At 38.6% G+C, this 21356-nt stretch overlaps 1 protein-coding gene across 35 annotated transcripts in view; it reads right to left on the bottom strand.

Moving 5' to 3' along the window:
• nrxn3 (neurexin 3) overlaps window positions 1-21356 on the bottom strand; it is a 1581531-nt gene that overhangs the window by 1419933 nt on the left and 140242 nt on the right. For 28 of the 35 annotated variants that reach the window (XR_010002008.1, XR_010002009.1, XM_062967917.1 and 25 more), the window contains exon 4: window positions 12548-12577. The exons of 6 other annotated variants lie outside the window; for them this stretch is intronic. Coding sequence is in view for 26 of the 29 variants with exons in the window: in XM_062967917.1 (XP_062823987.1) it covers window positions 12548-12577 (30 nt within the window). In the remaining 3 variants the exon portion in view is untranslated. Of the gene's footprint in view, window positions 1-9980; window positions 9989-12547; window positions 12578-21356 lie in introns of those variants that run through there. One more of the 35 variants, XM_062967922.1, reaches the window with a different exon arrangement.

The following is a 21356-nucleotide window of genomic DNA, read 5'->3' as shown; positions in this document are numbered from 1 at the left end:
CATCTCTAGGCCTCTGTGCTGGTACAATTGGAGAGGATCTTCTCGAGGAGGTTGCCGAGGAAGATGGCTGGCCTCTCCTTGAGGAGGCCGAGGAAGAGGAGCGCTGAGTCAGCCGTTTCTTTGTCGGCGGTTGTTTGGATGCAACCCTCAAGGACTTGCCAGGTGTGGGAGGAACCACAGCTGAGTCAGATTGCGCTCGACGAGACTCCTCGTGAGCCCTCTTAAAGGCTATCTTGATAGCAGAGGAGGACGGAGGGGAGCCGATACGCGAACGGATCGAGGTCACCGAAGCCAAAGAGCTCGACGTCGAGGAAGGCCCCACCTTTCCGGAGCGGGTCGACACGGTAGCCGTCGTCACCGTACACGGTGGCTTGACCGGCTTAGCGGCCCTGGAGGTCTTGGACGCCCTGGACGAGACCGAGGAGGCTTTAGCTGACGGAGGCTTAGCTGGTGGCGCCGACATGGCTCTTAAAGCTGAAGACGACGACGCACCCGACGTCGACGGAGTCGGTTCTGGCGCGAGAGATTTTTCGTAAAGTGCCGCTCTAAGCCTAGCGGCTCTGTTCTTTCTGGCCTGAGCTGTGAGAGCTAGGCAGAAACGGCAGGTACTGACCACATGAGCCTCGCCAAGACAGAAGAGGCACTTGGCGTGGCCGTCCGAGTCAGGAATCTTAGCAGCACACTGCGTGCAACGCTTGAAGCGAGTAGTAGACATACGAAGAGTCCGAAGTGAACCTTGCGGCGGAAAAAAAGGAACTGGGGAGCGCGCGCCTGGGGCTGCCTTATATGCCCCTTGGGAAGGGGGGCGTGGTTACCGCCAAAATTTGAACTTCAGCTTGGAAGAGTTTCCGTCGGAACCTGCGCAGGCGCAGCTTCTCCATTAGTGTGCATTCACAGAGTACACGAAGAAAAATCATTATATAAAATACACATTTTGAAATGTGTTTCTACAAAATACATATATAAAATACACATAATAAATATTAAAATATGGTGAACACAATGGCAGTCTAGATTTTTAAAAAGTAAACTGAATGCCTCATGTCTGGAAAACAATGTTTGTCTACTAGCCACCTATATAATCAAATAATATTATTTCTGAAAAATATTTATTTTAATTACATTTTAAAATACCTAATATAAATTCTCTGTGTGGTGTATCTATTTTAAAAAATAAGAAGAACGTCCATTCAAGGGGAAAACAACTACTATAAAACTATAAAATCAGCAATAATAAAAGTGAATAACTGAAATAAATCAGTACAAAGATCTAAAACTGCCATTAAATTCTTTTTAAAATGCATGTTCAGGCCTCTGAGCTGAAAACAACCAGTAAGTACAAACCTAGTGAGTTAATCGATTTCAATTTGAATTTGAAATTTGGCTCATGTCAGTTCATACTGAAATTTGCAAAAGCTAAGTTCTTCAAGCTTCCCAACTGGACAGACTGGAATGTGCAAAAACAAATTCTTCAAGCTTCCCAACTTGATAGACAACTTCCAAGGACAAGTAAAAAGTGCACAATTGCAAAGGCAGTATTTATCAGCTAAGCTTCTTTTCCTATTTGAAACACTGCATCCTTTCTGTTGCCCCCTGGAAGGCTTCCAACATCAGAAAAGAAAACACACTCAGGCACACACACATAAAAGTCTTTCATGGAATAGCTTTGACAGGAAAAGGAGCAATGTCCCTTTAAGGATCTTTAAATTAACTTGCCCAAAAGAGTGCAATAATTAGCAGTTAGTAGCTTATTAAAAGGATGGCAAAGGCCAAGCTGCCATCTGGGATCTCCAGTTTCTTCTGATTGTTATTATGTCAAGATCGGCGAGTTGCATTAGCTTTCATGTCACCGGGCTTGCCCTTACTTTACATGTAAATTTTAATGAAAGATACGGCACTTTAAAAATCAGGCATCCATCAGAAAGGCTATTACCCTGGCTTTTATAAAACATATGGCCTGATTCTCTACTTCTACATCTCGAAACACCACTCAATACTTCAAATTAAAAACAGGAGGAAAAAGGAGAGCAAAGAGTGCTTTTCCATCATATCAATTAAATATTCACTTTGTGTGGAGTGAAACCTGAGCCCCATCAAAAACAGTACACTACAATAATACATCAGAGAACAATATTTCTGCTTCTGTTTGCACACAATGCAGCCATAATGCCTACGACTCCCAAAGGAATCATTCTTCTTAATGAAAATTAAAACCAAGCCAGAGTCAGATGCTTACTCACATATAAAGAAGAACAGTTTTAACATAAAGGAGAGACATTAGCACTGTGCTCACTCAAATTACTTGTCAGTGTAATCCCTAATACACTGTTATGTGCTCTTCACTCACATATTATATATAGAAAATAAGCATCTTTAACCACACACAAAAAACATTTTTACTGTGTAGTTTACAAGTATGCCATTGTACTTACAACCTCATTGAATATCATGTGCAGAGACTTTGGGGAGAATAAACTTAGCCATTTCTGCCTGCAAAAGTATGTCACCATTGTTTTACACTTTTGTGGTTGCGCTCCAATAATTCATAATAATATAAGATTGGGTTAAGATCCCTCTTGCTTCAATGAAATTGCTATTAATTATTTATGGCAAAGGAGAAGGATTCAGGTTTAGGCTTTTTCATGGAAGTCCTTAAACCACCAGAGTCTCTGGCTTCTCTGTTTGAACATATCCAAAGTTCCCGGCTTTGGAAATCCGTCCCACGGGAAATTAGACAAGCCCCTATACTGTCCACCTTTCATAGGTACTTGAAAACTTGGTTGTTTCAGCTTGCTTTCAACAACTCCTAGTCCCTAGTCACAAATGCCCAGTCCCCAGGTTTCACAAGAATATGCTGCTCTCTTCACTTTATCCAATACCCGGCCCCATCTATGCTGCTTGTACTACCCCATGCCCAGCCCTTGTATGTCCTGATCATGCCCATTGTACTATGGCAACTGGTTTTGCTGAGTATTGTTTATACAGCTGTTAATATTCTTATGTTTTATTGAATTTGTGTTTTTAACTGCTTTGTTATTTTTTATTATGTTTTTATTTTGACCATTTCTTTTTTTGCTTTGATGGATTGTTTACATTTGTGTCTATGGGCATTTTGTCTCATATGTAAGCTGCCCCGAGTCCCATTAGGCAGATGGTGGTGGAGTATAAGAATAAAGTTGTTGTTGTTGTTGTTGTTGTTGTTATTTATTATTATTATTATTATTATTATTATTATTATTATTATTATTATTATTATTATATCAATTGGGGACAGCAATTTCCTCATATTTCTTATCCCCTGCTGCATTCAACTCTGCTCACCCTCCAAACCTGCTTCGGTGCACTGGGAAATACTCTAGAATGGAGGCTGGAAACCAGCACATAATATTTCTCAGCCTCCTATATTTTTTATAAACCGATCTTGATTAGTCTTAGGCATATTGTACATCTTGTTTTTGTTAACTGTTCTCAAGTCGAGTTCAATGAATGGTGACCATATGAATGAGAGACCTTCAAATTACTCTATTCTCAACAGCTCTTTTCAAGTCTTGCAGACTCAGGGCTATGGCTTCCTTAACTGAGCCTATCCACCTGGAGTGTAGTCTTCCTCTTTTCCTATTGACTTCTACCTTACCAGGCATTATTGCCATTTTTAGTGATTCATGTCTTCTTATGATATGGCCAAAGTCTCAGCGTAGTCATCTTGGTTTATAGGGAGTGTTCAGGCTTGTTTTTAATCTATGCAGACATAATCTAAGGATTTCCCGTTATTTTGAATACTTGTATCTATGTAAACCAATAAGATTCCTCAAGGATCATAGCATGTTACATTTGTACCATTAACTGTGTCTAACTATGAGTGGACAGATCACTCTTTTTTCAATACATAAAAGTTCATTCATAACACTAGTTAATCTCATTTTCATGATAATCTATGTTTTTAAAAATGCGCGTGGAAATATATACATGAATGCATTTTAAATGTATTTTCTAAGAAAAACCACATTTCATATCACTTGAGAATATAATAATAGTAAAAGATATAATAATAATAATAATAATGCTTTATTTGGATCCCGCCACCATCTCCCCAAAGGGACTCAGGGCAGTTCACAGAAAGTATATGTTTCTTGATTTATTTTATCCTAAAATAATTTTGAGTACATCATAACTACATCATAACATTCAGGTAAGTGTGAAATCCAAAAGACAGCTACATTCTAATTTGCACATTTGTCTTGACAAGTGTGGTTCGGGACAATTTATAACAAAGTGTTATGTACTATCTATGTAACAACTGCAACTAAGGTCCTATTCCACAAATGTGTTTTTTAACATACTTGAATGCAAGGATAGCAAATGGGGCTGCTTTTACCATTGATGTCAAATACATTTTCCAGCCTGCTCTGTTGCATGCCTGTACTTTTAACACATAATTGAAAAACATATTGTACTCACATAGAGCTTTGGATGCATAAGCCTTCAAGCCATCTCAAATCTTGCACTATACCCTCCAACAATTCAAAGATGAAAACTGGGACACGTGTTGCAAAGCTACATCAAAAAGTGGTCAGGATGGCAGTGATTATGGATGAAGAACCAGGCTGTGGCGGAGCTGGTTAGTAGCCAGCTGCAATAAATCATTACTAACCAAGAGGTCATGAGTTCGAAGCCAGTCTGGGTTGGAGTGAACTCCCGACCATTAATAGTCTAGCTTGCTATTAACCTATGCAGCCTGAAAGACAGCTGCATCTGTCGAGTAGGAAATTTAAGTACCGCTTTATGCAGGGAGGCTAATTTAACTAATTTATGACATCATAAAACCTTCCAGCGGTATGCGGAAGAATGAGGAAGTACTCCATCAAGAACTTGATGTCACAAGTGAACGGTGAAAGCAGCAGCTCCCCCTGTGGCTGGAATCGAGCATACCCTCATGTTAAATTGCCTCTGTGTCTGTCTATAGATGTCATATGTCTAATGGCATTGAATGTTTGCCATGTATATGTGCATTGTGATCTGCCTTGAGTCCCTTTCGGGGTGAGAAGGGCAGAATATAAATACTGTAAATAAATAAAATAAAAAACACACTTTCTCCTGAGTCTAAAGGGCAAGTTTCCACATCCGCCTCTTCCCTACTGAGGTTGGAACAATACTGCCAAATAATGTAGTTTGAATGGGATTATATGGTCAATGTAGACCCATATATTGCAGTTCAATGCAGTTCAAACTGCATTATATGAGTCTACTACAATGACCATATAATCCATTCAAACTGCATTATTTGGAAGTCTAGATTCAGCTTGAGTTGAAGGAATGAAAATTACTTTTGGACTTTCATTTCAGTTTTCATCAATTTAAATATGCTGACAATGTAGGAGAAAAGATGTAGAGAGAAACTAGAACATTTTTAAAGCATCTGAAAAAGTGAGATGCTTTTTCAGCATGATTAATCAGAATTGTCACTGTCAAATCAGGACAGCTGCAGGCTACTGTTGGAGTTCCATACTACATTATGGCCCCTAGGCGCACAAAGCTCCACCTTTCACAGACATTTGTTGTATACAAATTCAAATGTTGGATAGGTGTTAAAGAGCTGATTTGAAAGCTTACTTTTAAAAATCACAATTCCAAAGACCTCCCAGCCAACACAGCTACAAGTTGAACCCAAAGAAATAACTATCATGTATTTTGTATACTCATTCATAAGCAGACCTCATGAGGGCAAGCTTTGGGGCCAAAATTGATGTTTTTAAGATGTTTTTAAAGATGTTTTTAAGATGTTCTTTAAATTATTGATTTTAGCCGGTTCTTGTAAGCCGCTCCGAGCCCTAGGGGAATGGCGGCATATAAGTTTGAAAAAATAAATAAATAAATAAATAAATAAATAAAATGATGGATTTGGATATGACCCCATGAATAAGTTAAGGTATCATTAAACAGAGAGGGGAAAGCACCAATGCTACCTCAGGGCCATCTGCCTTTGGCTGTTGCCATCATTTCCCTGTCCTGGCTTTCCAACATGCCAGAAGTGGCACTACAGTTGAGAATGTAGAGCGGGTTGGTGCTGCTTTCAAAATCTCTTATGATCTAAACTCTTGCCTTTCACCACTGTACTTAAGAGAAGAAAACAACTTCCCTTTTTTAAAATAAGAGTTAAGGTAAGGTATTCACATTGATCTGTGGGCAGGTCAACTCAGGTTTTTTTGGTTGATTTTTTGACTAAATGTTCTAGGCTTACACATGTGTATATAGGTTATACCTTGCTCTGGTACATATCGCATATGATAGCACAGAGTAAGGCTACATGCCATGGGCAGAATGACAAATCCCTGAATAGGGCCTTAGGAGCTGACTTCAGCCTTCAGGTTTCAAAGATTAGTTGTCTCTCAAAAGTAAAACAGAATACATTTGTTTTCAGAAAGACACAATGTAAAAATAATTCAACTGAAAACCCATCTGTTCACAAATCAAAAATGTGATGCCTTTTTATATATAGTGGGCAAGGAATCAAAAGCAAGGATGGAAATGCCAAAGTTTTTCAAAATGGATTTTCAAGAAACAAAAGCCCACACTATATCCATTTTATATGACAAATCAACATCACAAGACTGCTAGCCAAAGCTGGTAGTGCAGATGTAATTGTGTCTTCCCCTTTATAATTAGTTGGTATTAGGGCACATTTTTAAATGATTAGTCACTGATAGTTTGCTTAAATATTTGCATAAAACCCTTGGCTACTAAGCTGATTTTATTCACAAGACTTTTAAATCCTAGTGGTGTTGCTGGCAAAGAGAAGTGGAAAATTATTTTGCACATAACTTACTTAAATGCCACTAATTATTTAAGTATGCAAAAGGAGGTCAGTAAATCCCCCCTCCCTCACCCCTTGTCACCTGCCATTCAGCACTTTTCACCTTGCCTCCCTATTTGGACATGAGGAAATTATTTAAATAGAACTCACTTCCAAGAAATTGCACTGAAGGTCAGTGAAAGCACAAAACCCTATATGAAAACACCCATTATGCCAAACTGAGCACAGTGATACAAGCCTATGTTTTGTTTGAACACTTCAGTACTTCTGTTATCATACATCAACATTTTTATACATTTTAGGGATCTTAGCACACTGAAATTTTACATTATTTGTAGGGACACTAGCATGTGCAGCAAGAAGCTGCAACCTAAAGACTCACAAAACTGTGTACCTTTTCACACATCAATTTGCAGGTGGTTTTTTGTGACCGACAATGTTTTAAAATTCACTAATAAACTGGAATTAAAAATAGCTTTACACCAGGTTTGCATTTTTTAAAAACAATCCTGGTTTACTTGTGAGAACTAATCCATAGTCAAATCAATTCATGCATGCTTAGAGTTGGGAGGGGAGCTCTGACCAATTTGTGGGAAGGGAGAGATTTTAAGCAATTCAGCCCTAAGAGACTATACATATTTTTTGCAAATATTTTTGTTCTAAATGAACAGCTCTCTTACTGCCACCTAGAAATCAATTCTAGATAGAGGCATGCCATCTTATAAAGTAATCATTTGTCTGAAGGAGTGAAGGCATTCTCTCTTGCTGTTCATTGCCACAATTGTACATTGACATAATTCATATTATTAGACAGTTTTGCTATTTGTGTTGTGATGCTAAATGTTGAATAGATTGAAATTATGCTTCATAAAGCCTACAAAATACTATTACTATTGTTTTTTATGGATGGAAATATGTACTGTTAATTAGCTCATATTATACTATTGACACAGATTTCATTTCTATATGAAATAGACCAGCTAGCTCAACTGTAAGGCAAACATTCAGCTGCAGGTCAAGTTTCTAAAGGAGATAAATTCCAAGATTTTTTTTGCAAACCTAGATATCATAACAACTGAAAAAGAGACGCATTACAAAAGGCAGGTGAACAAGTTGTTGTAGGATCTGGTACCAATTCACTTTTACCACTTTGCTCTACCTTATTATATCTGACAACCAAAATTAAAGCTATAATGGCCTAAAGCATGACATAGCATTGATCAGCATTGATTATTTATACCATGATGCCAATGAGAATATAAGGAACACCATATGCAATTGTTAAAAGAAAAACTGTAATTCATTGGATTCAAAGAATTCAAAATAAGTTTTAAAATGATGTGATCTTTCAGGTGATTCACAGAAGCAAGGGGGCATTTTACAACTGAGGAGGAGATACATCTCCTTTCCACACTTACACACGTAATAGTGTATTGGAAGTCCATATTCTTCTGCCCAAACGCAAATATTACATGTAGCATGGATATTGCATATGGGTGACCAGTTAACTTGACCCTCTATGTGCGTTATGATCCTTTCCTCTTTTAAAAGTAGACAATTCTTCCCCCTGAAGAAATGAGGGGTTAATCTTTCTTCCACATGGATGTTTTTCCATACATCAGTGGTTCTCAACCTGCGGGTCCCCAGATGTTTTGGCCTTCAACTCCCAGAAATCCTAACAGCTGGTAAACTGGTGGGATTTCTGAGAGTTGTAGGCCAAAATACCTGGGGACCCACAGGTTGAGAACCACTGCCATACATCATACTTTGCATAATGTAGTTATGGGGGATAATATAGGTTAAACACCTCTTATCCAGAAATCTTAAATTCAAAGTAATCCACGGAGATGGCTAAGGTAGTGACACTTTTGCTTTCTGAGGGTTCAATGTACACAAACTTTTTTTTCAAGTGTAAAATTATTTGAAAATATTGTATAAAATTGTATTCTGGCTGGCGTTTTAGTTGTATATGAACTTAAATGAGCTTCTTGTTGAGACTTGGGTCCCATCTTCAAGATATCTCATTATGCATGTATATTCAAATAGAGATACATACAAGGTATCCCAAAATATGGAAAAACAAATCAAAACACTTCCATCCCCAAGCATTTCAGATAAGAGATACTGCACCAATACCAAAAATGTGCTCCTCCACCAGACAAATATAGTTCCCATTCAGTCTGAACTGGTCTACACAGTCCTTGTCTATATACCATACTGGCAAACCACATCATGTTTCCAAGCCATCTATTTATTAAGCAATTAAAATAACAACAACCCTCCAGTCATCTCCTTGTAGTTTAAAAGAAGTTGATAATTTCATAGTTTATTCATGCTTTTCCCTTTTCTTTCCCAAAACGTCCAATATGAAGTACATAGCAGATGTGCTTTTGCCTTTTTGACAGCTATGATTAAGGATGGATGACTCCGTTTGCTGCATGTAGCCAAGAGGTATAAGCTGCTGAAAGAAGCACACCTCAGTTGATTTGCTTGAATGAAATGTGGAAATGAAAAAAAAAACCTCTACATTTTGCAGTGTCAATTTTCCTTCTTCCCCCAGATTCCCAGAATATAGTGTTCTTCCTTACATTTCCAATAACAATTGCTCAAATTACATTTTCTCCCTTTGAAGTTTCAATATCATTTCTATATATGCAGAAAATGCAATTCAATTCATTTGTTAAAAAGTTTGTATAAAGTGTATCATAGTCCTCCCAACATTCAACTGCACCAATAAGTCAGTACACTCAATACGAGAGGCTCCCGCTGCTCCATTAAAAACTTACTGAGTACGTCATCTGGCTACCTGTCTTCAGTTTAATTTATTGCTGCTGTTCTGTAAATGGGAAGCTCAAATGTTCATAGGATATATCAAGCGGTTGGAAAGAGTGGCAAATAGCTGATTCACCCCTGTCCCCAATATGAACCAAATCCGCAGAACATCCAAAACATTTTTGACAATGACATATGCCACATGGTAAACATCAGCACAATATAAAAGTAATACTTCTTTCTTTAAGGAAAATACGAACAATTGTTTTTGAACCAACAGAAAAAACAATAGATAGATCACACACTCATAATTAAATGCATTTTGAAGTGACACTTATAAATTTTACAAACATGTCAATAATCAGAGCCATTATTTTGAAAAGAAAATGATCTATACCTTTACTTCTACCTATAGGATATGAAGTTGTATGTCCATATATGCACAGGTACGGAGAAGTATCCAGGGAGAAGGCAAGAAAAAAAGAGCAAAAGGAAGAATAAAAAATAAAAAGTAAAAATTAGATCACTATGCACATCACCAAAAAACTTGAAATTAAGCACATGAACATAGCACTAAAGAAAGACAATCAAAAGCACACATTTTTAAAAGGAAGGTACCACAAACCACATAACATATACTTGATATGTTCTTTAGCTCCACTTTTACATGGAGAAAGGCAAACTTTTCATGCACTAACAGTGTGTTAGACATACACAGCACAACACATCAAATTCAAATGCACAAAGAAAACAAAAGGGAAAAACATAAGGGAAAGGAAGGCTACTACCCTGTGGAAATATATTTGCTTAATATTTTCCACCTACTCATAGTAGTGTAAGAAGAATAAGATTGTGTAAGTGTTCTGGATACATAAATGCACACACTGTAGTTCTATATTATATCACTGCTGTATATAATATGTATGTATAGGCACTTCTATTCACACATGTAGATTAGCATTTTACATACACTATATAAATATTTATCAGGAAGGAAGGAATTATGGGGAAAGTAGCTGGAAAGAAAAATATATCCACAATTATTTGTCATGATGAGATGGATAAAGGGTAGTGAAGAGCAATGTCAGAGGTCAGTGGCTCCCTTAATCTAGTCACCAGATAAATGGAAGCAAGATGAATAAACCACTGTAATTGGTTAAAGGTCACAGAACCATCTATAGACTGTATGGACTTACAATCAGTGCATATTGAATGGTACAAAATAGCCATTTCATAACTTCCTTCAGTAGAGGCACACTCCATAACATAATGCTTTCCCATTAATATAGCTTTTTACAGTTCCTTAAGAACACCCTATATTTGTTCCTATCTGATCCATTCATCAGCTTGAGTGGTAAATCTGACAATAGGCAGTTGCAACCAGCCAAATGCAATGTTTTCTTTAGTATTCCTGACTGTCTAAGCAACAGGAAAAGCCAGAAAGCAAGTGAAGAGATCCTTGGAAGCTTGCAAAGTACTTTGAACTGAGAAGAGGGCCTCTCAGCAGAATGATAGCAATGATCGTTCAGAAATGGAAATAAACTGCTTGACTGAGCTTTCAGATATTGCTGAGCTTCCTACTCAACACTCAAGATGCTGAAACATCTTAAAACTTAGATAATGGTTGTGGTCTCCAATATATATGTTCAGTGACTTCACTTCTCAGTGGTCAATGCTACTGACCAGTATCCTAAATTAATGTATTATCTTGGCCTCAAGAAAATACCAATGACTCATCAGAGTAGCAATTATGGTATTTGGTTTGCAGAATGCAAAGCAGAGCATAGGCAACGCTGGTAGTTTTTTTTTTTTTCCTCCTCCTTTTAAAAAATGCTAGATCCAATCTACACTCAATACATTTCGAGAAATTATCTGACAACAAAACATGATTGTTGTGTGCTACCTGCCAGGACAAGGTTGTAGTGCTAGGTACATCAGAACATGATTCTATTTACTTAAAAGCAGCTAAAAAGAACCAGGCTTCCAAGCAAATATGTGTGCGTGTGTAAGCGCATGCTCTCCAGTATAGCCTGATAGCTCTGACTGGCTTCCTAATGCTAATATAGACTGGCTTGAAGCAGAGCTCTTAGATCTTTAAGATGAAGGTTGTCTGAATTATCCTGGAGTTATATTGGCTCCATTATATTTGGAACCAAAAAGGTAATAGTATCACACTCCTGCCCAAGGCACTCCTCCATTCATCTGACTTGTCAAATATGACCTTGCTGTTTAATGAAATGGAGGTATGCATCCAACATCTCTCTATACGTGCTGTATCCAGAGGGAACAATAAGGATACCAAGGGAACAAGGTGCCTGCAGATCATGTTGCAACAATGCCAAATTCTGTTTGCAATGCACATTGTCTGTAAACTTACACTTTTATCCAGACTCTACATATTTACTTTGTGCTTGGCATCACACCAAGCAGTCAAACCTGCATAATCTGTGCCTCTGATTTATATCTAACTCATTTTCCTGGCCAGCCCCAGGTAATACTAAAGTTCACCTGATGAAGCCGGGCATAATACATCTATATATCCTTTACAATGCATGTTGAAAACTGAAAAATGATCTGCTGCACATTTTGTCTTCAAGGATCATGCCATGAAAATGGCAACATATTGTTGCAGACTATTTGTCCAAATGTGGAAAACAGATTTCTGAAAGCCACATATATCTGAGCAGGTAATGTCACTGTGCCAGATATCAAAATAAAAGTAGAAAGCCAGGTGGGTAGAAAGAGAAAGAGCATGCCAGCCTTCTCTTTCACTTTTGTTACAACAACTCATTGTCAGCATATCTGCCTTTGGGGGGAGTATTTGCAAGACAAGATGAGAACTAAGCAAAGTAGTTGAAGTGCTTTGTGCTGTGTGTTTGTGGAACCCAGACTGGAATTAAGAGGAAGCACGGGTCACTGTGGCCACATTCAACTACTGGTGAAAGTTGGAAAGAAAAAGCTTACCTTGCTCGCCCATCATCAGGTGTGAAAGGCCTTTGAGAAACAGAAAGGAAGGAAGTGAGAAAAAGTAAATATAGTAGAAAAGAAGAAAAGTAAATATAGGAAAACTCATTTATATATTACAATAATACTGGAGACCACCACACAGGCATATGTGGTCAAAATGGTATGTATGCAAATGCACACATACCATATATACACACGAATGCATGCACACACACCACAACTTCCCATATTAAAGGAGGAAGCTTGGGCTGCAGGTAGAGAAAGACATGAACTGATTTCCATTGATGTCAGCGAGGAAAACCATACTGAATTTAATGAAGCAAGTACAGCCATAGTTAGATGTGTGTGCCAGACATATATCTTGTAAAGACAAGCAATTGGGTACTCTAATATAAAGGTTTGGCAGGCAATCACCCACATTACATCAAATATAACTTAATGGATAATCTGCCAAAAGGCTAATCTATATTCTTGATTAAGGACTTATTACCCACAGCAAACCTCTAAAAATCACTCCATTTGTATAACTTCTCTTTTCATATTTAATAGTACTAGCACATTTTACATTTTGCCTACAGACAGATGCTTGTTCTATTGCTCTCACACATAAGCAGACAAACACACTCATGCAGAGCAACATTCATGTTGACTGTAGAGCTTCTTAAACCAACCAGAATGCATATGGTCAGTATTTAGATTTGAGGATGTCAAATTTATCCTACAGATTTTTCAATCAACTGTAATTTTGAGGTTTAGTTATTTTTTTCATCTTTTTCCATTCCTTCACCCTTAGAAATCTAAAATCCAGATCATCCTAAGTAAATATTCATCCAAAGGACTCTCCACCAGAGAAGAAGATTAATCTTTATAATAACTGTGTGTATTTATGTGGAAGAAGCACACACACATGCACAGGAATAAGAATATTTAATGTCCAAGATTATTGAAGATTTGGGGGAAGGGGAAATAATCAGAAACTACAGGTTTAGCAATCACACACACCCATAAATGCATAAGATTTGTTTTGATTACGGTATGTCCACAGAGTCTTTTAAAAATGTATTTTAATAAATGGCCATTGAAACATTGAATGCTGTTTTTTACTTCATTTGTGGATATTGGAGCACAGAACAGTTAATAGATGTAGCTGCCACAAATGCCAGAAAGAAATCATATATTGGTTTAGATCCAATGAATCCAGTGAAAATAATTCAAGTCTAGGAATATGTTAAACTGTTATAATACAAAAGTCAAATGATTCAAAAAAAATACTCTGAAGCATTGATAAAGTAGCATGTCATGTTTAGTTCTTTCAAAAAAAAAAATGATCATAGTTTTGTAGTAGAATACTTGCTTCCTCCCAGAAGATGCTAGTTTCAATCCCTATCATCTCCAGTACAGCTGAGAATGGTTTCTGTCTGAAACCCTAGAGACCTGAAACCCTGGCTATGCGCCCAAGCGTTTAAAGAATAAACTCTGATGGCTTTGACTCGGTCTGGACCAAGGTTTATGTGCAAGGTTTTTTGGATGAGTGGTTTTAAGCATGTTATATGTTTTAAATTTGTATATTGTTTTATTGTTATTGCTTAATTGTTTTTAATTGCTTTATGTTTTATTCTACTGTATTGTTGTTTGCCATTGAATTTTGCCAGATTTGTAAGCCACCTTGAGTCCCCTTGGGTGAGAAAGGCGGGATAGAAGTGTAAATAAATAAATAAAGAGCTTCTGCCAATCAACTCTCAACAAAAGCCAGCAGTCTGAGAGTAGACCTCAGCTTCTAGCTGCTAATCGTTGCTATTTAGATTCTATTAGACTCTTCAAGGGACCACTAAAATCTACAATGGTACTGAAAGATCTCTTGTGCCTAAGCAAATTCATTATATTACCTAGGATAGTGTATTTCCTAAAGGATTCTTAGGAAGGGATGGGAGGAGAAGCAGAAATACAGCAGTAAATAAAAAAGGCTTTTCATTTCTCAGCTTACCTCCCATTCTTAAGACATTACCAAAGCCTAAGGGGGGGAGGGTTCTACATTAGCTCATCTACGATTGCAGTTGCTCTATTAAGCAACCTTCTCATCACACCAATCATATTTCTCATGCATTCTGTATTTGGATATCTCACACTAACCATCTCATCAGATGGCTGGTGGCCAAAGGAGGTGGCCATTCGCTTAACTGCGAGGTGTGGGGAATCCAGCGACCCATGCCTCACATCGCTTCCTCGCTGGGAGGGCAATTACGTCTTGTCTCTGTCTCTGTTCAGAGTCATGGCATTGAATGTTTGCCTTTATGTGTGCAATGTGATCCACCCTGAGTCCCCTTCGGGGTGAGAAGGGCAGAATATAAATGCTGTAAATAAATAAATAAATAAATAAATAACATGGGGGCAGTGTGGAGCGCGCAAATTCCCCCATAGGTTTGGGGGAAGTTGTGTGCTCCATGCTTCCTCCCATAGGTTGGGCAATACGGGAAGCCTCCCATGTGGCCACAGAGCAGGCATGACGTTTTATGGTAGCCAGCCAGCTCCATGGGTGACCGGGGCTAAATCGGCATTTGCCACTGAATCTAGCCCTATATGATGAGGTCTTAAGAATGCATTGGATAAAGAGCTAATATATTTGTGCCATTAACAGCACCAATAAGCCTAAGTCAATCATATGATAGGGCAGAACTTCAGTCTATTTAAGACTGCCCCCACCCTGTGTTACTAATATATATAGATTGGTAACATTTCTGTGCAGCTTCATAGAACTTTTCAATTCTTCTAGATCAGTTTGCAGGCAAATGGCACTCAGACGATCATATTCTATGGGTGTGTATGGACATCTGCAAAAAAGCTGCACAGAAATGTTACCAATATATATAAAGTAACGTGGAACAGGAGGGGGACCAGCCTTATATAGCCTGCAGTTCCACCCCGTCATGTGATTGAGGCCAGTGAAGCCAACCGGCCCTACCAATTCTGGCCTCTTTCATGGGGGCCTTCAAATCCCCCCCCCCCCAGTCACACCTTAGGCTTTGCCTACCAGTGGGTCAACATAGAAGTGTTTCCCAACTCCATAAGACAATTATGCTTTGGGCTATTTAGCACTTGTTTTCCAGAAAGAAAATAAAATAGCTTCAAGATAATTGTAGAACCCACAGCCTCACACGTTCCTTATTTCATGAATTCTTAGTTTGATGGGGGTGTTCTTTCTGAACAAGTAACTGTAAAAAGGCATGCTTTATAAGATGTTTTCTGAACTCTGTCCCCACGTGTGCAATAATCCTTAACTCAGTGCATCATTGTACACTGTGAATGATGAAAACAAAGTAGCAACAAGAATTGCTGGTTAATTTGTGATCCTCAACTAGCAGTTGATGTCCTAACCACTTTATTTTACTTTGTTTATTGATTCATAATGCATCCACACCATGCTCCATACAATGCTTATTCAATGATTCTCCAAGTGCTATCTTTGGGGAATGGGTACATGGGGAGGATTGACGCCTCCAAAAATTCACAGCTTTCGGCACAGCATAATTGCCTCTTATTTAAATATTAAAAGGCTCATTTTGATAGCACTGAATCTCAAAGTACCATATGCAAGAGTTAAAGTTGTCTCTTCTTTTTTTTAAAAAGTGTACAGTTCCACTTTCCATATGAAAGTAAGGAATTAAGTGTCCCTAATTGCGCAAAATGCTTAAGGGCCAACCTTTGGATCTGCACGAAGCTGGAAGGACATTTGGAAAAGTAGCTTCAGAGCACAATTACATGAAAGAGTAATGTAATTAAACAGTGACCCTCATGTTGGAGGAGTTATTAGGGGGCACTTTGGGGAGGGGGAGGCACAATAGAAACCTTGGAACTACAGCCTTTTTGTCATCCCTAATTATGCTCAGACTCTTAGTCTTAGTAGGAAAATTAAAGCCACTAGAATCATGTTTTTAAAATTAAAAAAACAGCTTAAAATGGCAAGTGATTGAGGCTGTGAAGGACGATAGGGTCTTTTTGTTCTTCTTAATTATAGCCTGTCCTGTTGCACTCAGTCAATGCTACATTGGGTGGAGTGTTTTTGTGTATCAGCTCTAAGAAAAGGACTATGTCAGCATGATGGAAGAAAAGGGGATCAATTTCTGCCTGGAAACTAATGCTTCTACCTTCAGATAGCAGAAGAAGACAAAACAGAGCACCTTGCTAGCAAGCACAATAAGAAATGGACCTTATTCATCAGAGCATTGCCACTTCCTATTGGTATTTATTCTGCAATGAGACATGTTTCAATTGAAAATTGGGGTGAGGGTTAAATTCTGAATTGCCTGTGTGGAAAGCTGAGACCAAATATTCTAAAAACCAGATGTTCAAAGAACTAATCCAGATCTCTAAATTTTCAGAGGTACTGAAGGAAGGAAGAAGCACCTCACACCTCAGAGTTTCATTAAGGATAACAGTGAGAGAATAAAATAATGAGAAAGATGTCCTCAAAAGATTTGGACTTTTCTTGGGCAGATCTGAACAACACAGATGAGATGAGTTCCTAGCGTACATAGTACCCATCTTTATCACAGGGCAAACGTGCAGTAAACAATTTTGTTTGATTCCTATATTACATATTGTAGTCAAGGGGTCCTTTGAAGCCCAAAAAATGAGGTCAGCTAGAAACTATGGACCATTTTACATACAGCACACTACAGTGGTGCTATGCTGTCTTTCCCATCCCTAATAAAATGCTCTTAAGATGGGCATGCCTCCATCAATGTAAGAAGGAAAGAGATTTCAGGTATCCAAATATGGGTTAAACAAAACCATATCTTATGCCTTCTTGGAGAGATGCAAGAGATATGCCTACCAGAATAATTCAAATAGAACTTCTTATGGAATAAATTGTATCAGGACTAGATTGGCTAGACACATGTCAGTAAAAAGCCTTACATAAGTAGAAAATGTGTGATCTAAGGCTCATTGGACCAGATTTCAATCATCCAATCTTGTTATACCACCTGCCTTCAAAACCAGACAGTTTATATGGAAGTCACTTCTGGTGTGAGAGAATTAGCCATCTACAGAGACATTGCCCAGGGGACACCCTGATGTTTGATGTTTTACTATCCTTATGGGGGGCTTTCTCATGTCCCTGTATGGGGAGCTGGAGCTGACAGAGGGGGCTCATCCGTGCTCTCCCCAGGTTGGATTTGAACTGGCAACCTTCAGGTCAGCAACCCAACCTTCAGGTCAGCAGTCCTGCCGGCACAAGGGTTTAACCCACTGTGCTACCGGGGACTCCTCCTCATGCTTGGAATAACTGATATCAGATGAGATCACATGTTTATAAAGTGCTGGATCATGTTATCTTAGAATATGAGATTGCCTCATCAGGAAGCAGGCAAGCGCAATTGAACTTTAAGGTAGAGTTCACACTGCCCAGAGAAACTATGAAAAACATTGACATAATGCTTTCAGTTTGCCAAAATAATTTAATTCTCTTCCATGAGGGAGGTGAGAAAAAGGAGTATCACTTGAACTAGTGAGCATGTCTATGTGTAATGAGTAATAGCAATTGAGCTATCAGACGAGACCTCCTCTGCACAGCCTGTGCTATGTGAGTAGACACAAGTTATCACTGCACAGTAAAAGAAAAAAAACAGAGGACCATCAGAGCTTGGAAGCAAGCAGACAAGAATAAATATCTAGTACTGTGGTGTAGGACTTTATCACATGACAGAGGAAAACCGCTGGGAGAAAGCATGCTATTACCAGTCTGTCTCCTCCCAGTGATTAACCCATCCCATCTCCATTGATGGGAAAAACCCATCAATAGCTGCCAATCCTGCAACATTCCCAACACCTACCTGGTGCAATGGGGCAGTTCTGCTTCTGTGCCGACATGCTGACACTGAAATGAAATCAGGGGCAGGTTTCTTCTCCTCTCCCCTTTCCCCTCACAGGGCTGATTATTATCATTATCATTATCATTATTATTATTATTATTTTAGGGCAGTATTTTAGATTGATCACTGGTGTAATTGTTAATTGTTTTAAATTACTATTATTATAAATCATGAAGCAGCAGACTTGTGGGAAGGCAGGGTTGCAATGTTATGCGTAACTATGACCATAGGACTATGGATCAATGAATCAGCACTATTATGTGAATGAAGAAAGGTGCGATAATGAGGGTGTTCATGCTGGTACATCTACCACCACTGTTCATGTTATTCCCATGGAATAACAGCTTCATGCAATAAAGTCTGTAGCATTGAAGTGATTAAGGGGACACAGAACGAGTGCATTTTTACTAAGTTTTGTATTGTATTGTTTTTGTTGCCCTGTGCTGTGTCAGTATTTTCAAAAAATTGTTTTTAATACATAATTGTAACTACAATGTTTCAACAAAGTTCAATATTAAAGAAAACTAAATAATATACAATGTGAAATTGATGAAGTAACATGTTTAAATGTATAGTTTAGGTCAAAAGTTTCCAATATATAAACTTTAAGGAAGGGAAATCAGAAATTTACTTTTTTTAAAAGGGAAAAGAAAAGGAATCTTCATGGTGATAGGGTGCCAAAGTAATAACTCTCTCATACATGCTGCCCCTGGATTTCTGGAACATTATTTCTAACCAATTTTAAGTACACAACAACAGTAAGTGAAATGTGCATGTTGTCTATCTGCTCTTTTTAGAAAGAAGACTGGATTTTAATTGCTTTGTTTCTAGTAGTTTAATGTTCTGTAAGCTGTCTTGAGTACTAATATTGGCATAAATATGGGATAAATTGACTTGGTTTTAAATGTTCAAATGCTCAGAATAATTTCAGCTCAGAAAGCAAGATGAATGCATGAATGCAAACATTCACCTGGAGGTGACATGAATGAATGAGAGGTTGTTTTTATGTATTAGGCAGAACCTCTAAAGCAGAGAAGATTTAAGGGTACTGGGTGAACTCTATTAAGCAGAACTACTGTGCAACTTTCATCCATTTGAGAAACATTAATAAAGTCATCCCAATTAATTCCCCTGAAATGTTACACAGCAAACATGTGCCAAGTTGTGTATTACTTGTTCACAGCTGTTATCCTCTGCTATGAACAGGTGAGTTCCAGTACTTTGAAGGCCAATTTGGACCCAATGATGACAGCTCTTCAGTTCCTATGAAGCAGGACACAGAATGCTGGCACCACTGAACTGGCAAATATAACCATGAGACTGGAAACATCATGAACGTATCTATCCTAAGGGAAATATGTGGAAAAGTGTTGCTGGAAAATCACTTCTCCTCACGCATCTAGACATAGCCCCAAAGCAGATGAAAGGCCCTCCCTCCATCCAGGAATGTAGCTGGGGGGGGGGGGTGTGAGGGGCTTCGCCCCCCCCCCCCAATTCTCAGGGTGGTCCACGAGAAGGACTTACATTTATTATTTAAACTGTAATGTTTATTCATATCATGATCTGATCACCATGCTCAATATATCCCATATGCATGGGGGTATTGGGAAAATCCTGGTTACGGGTCTGCCTCCATCCCAACTGCCACTGCTCTGGCTGAGGCGGGAGAGATGTAAAGGCATCATGCTTAGTTCCAGAAGAACATGAAAGGCCATCCTCTATTCCAACTGCCACTACCATGAAGAAGAGGCAATTTCTGCTGGATTTAATCCCCTCCTACACAACCATTCCCTTTCTTTGTGTGTCGTGTCTTTAGATCAGGCATGGGTAAACTAAGGCCTGGAAGTTGGATGCAGCCCCCTGGGTGCTTAACTCAGGCCCTACTCATTCTTCCTGTCCTCTTGGCCCACCATGTCCTTATGTCAAAAAGACGGGGGAGGAATGCAAGCAACAGCTGAGAGCCCTCTGAAGCACTCTCAGCCATTGCGTGCCTCACCCTCCTATGCAAGGAGGACAACTCGAGGAAGGCATGCAGCAGCTGGGAGCCCTCTGGAGCAATCTCAGCTGCCACCTGTCTCACCCTCCTCTTGGCATAATGCCAAGACAACAGCCTGAGGATCGGGAGGAAGATCGAGGCAGTCGCCACGTGTCTTGCCTTCCTCCCGGGATAAGGATGAGGGTGAGCAACATATGCCCAGCCATCCTCTCTCCAAGCCCGGCCCTTCTGGCTGGGCCCATAATACGGCCCCAAAGCAAAAAAAAGTTTGCCATACCTGCTTTAGATTGTAAGGCAGGGAGCAATTTTTCTTGTTATTTTTCTTGTAATGCAGCATGTACAGCCAGCCCTTTAAATTTGTGGTTTTGACTTTTTCAGATTTGATTGTTCATTAATTTGATTAAAATAATCTTTGTATGAATCTCTAGGTCCTCCAGCTTGATTCTAAGGTTAGATTCTATGGTGAAAAGGTAAACAACTGTCACTAGACTGAGATCTAAAACATACTTGTATATGGAAACTGAAGCAAAGAAAATATTCAGTTGCTCTTTAAAAGAAAGAGGGACAACAGAACACACCTTTTTACCTTTAAGCTCCCTGATAATAAGAAAGCAAAAATGAAAAATGTGATGGCTAGCATAAACATTATTAATTATTTCAAGTGAATGCCCATGGAAAGGCAATTTATTGGACTCACAGCAGCTGTGGGAATTTTTAATCAAGTTCTGATAAAAAGTGACAACTGTTTTCTAGATGTAGAAATAATGATTATTGTAAATTATTATATAAAAATATCAAGAATATGTTTGTATAATCAATTATTTATGTAGCCTCTTTATGACTAACACATTTATTATTATATAAATTTCTGTGAACAAATGTCTACTTCACTGGGTGCAGCATGCCTCAGTACAAAGATGAGATGGATGTCATGGTAGAT

Source organism: Anolis carolinensis, chromosome 1, assembly GCF_035594765.1.
Source record: "Anolis carolinensis isolate JA03-04 chromosome 1, rAnoCar3.1.pri, whole genome shotgun sequence".
NCBI lineage: Eukaryota > Metazoa > Chordata > Lepidosauria > Squamata > Dactyloidae > Anolis > Anolis carolinensis.
The sequence above is the reverse complement of the archived record's forward strand: the minus strand, read 5'-3'. Positions and strand labels throughout refer to the sequence as shown.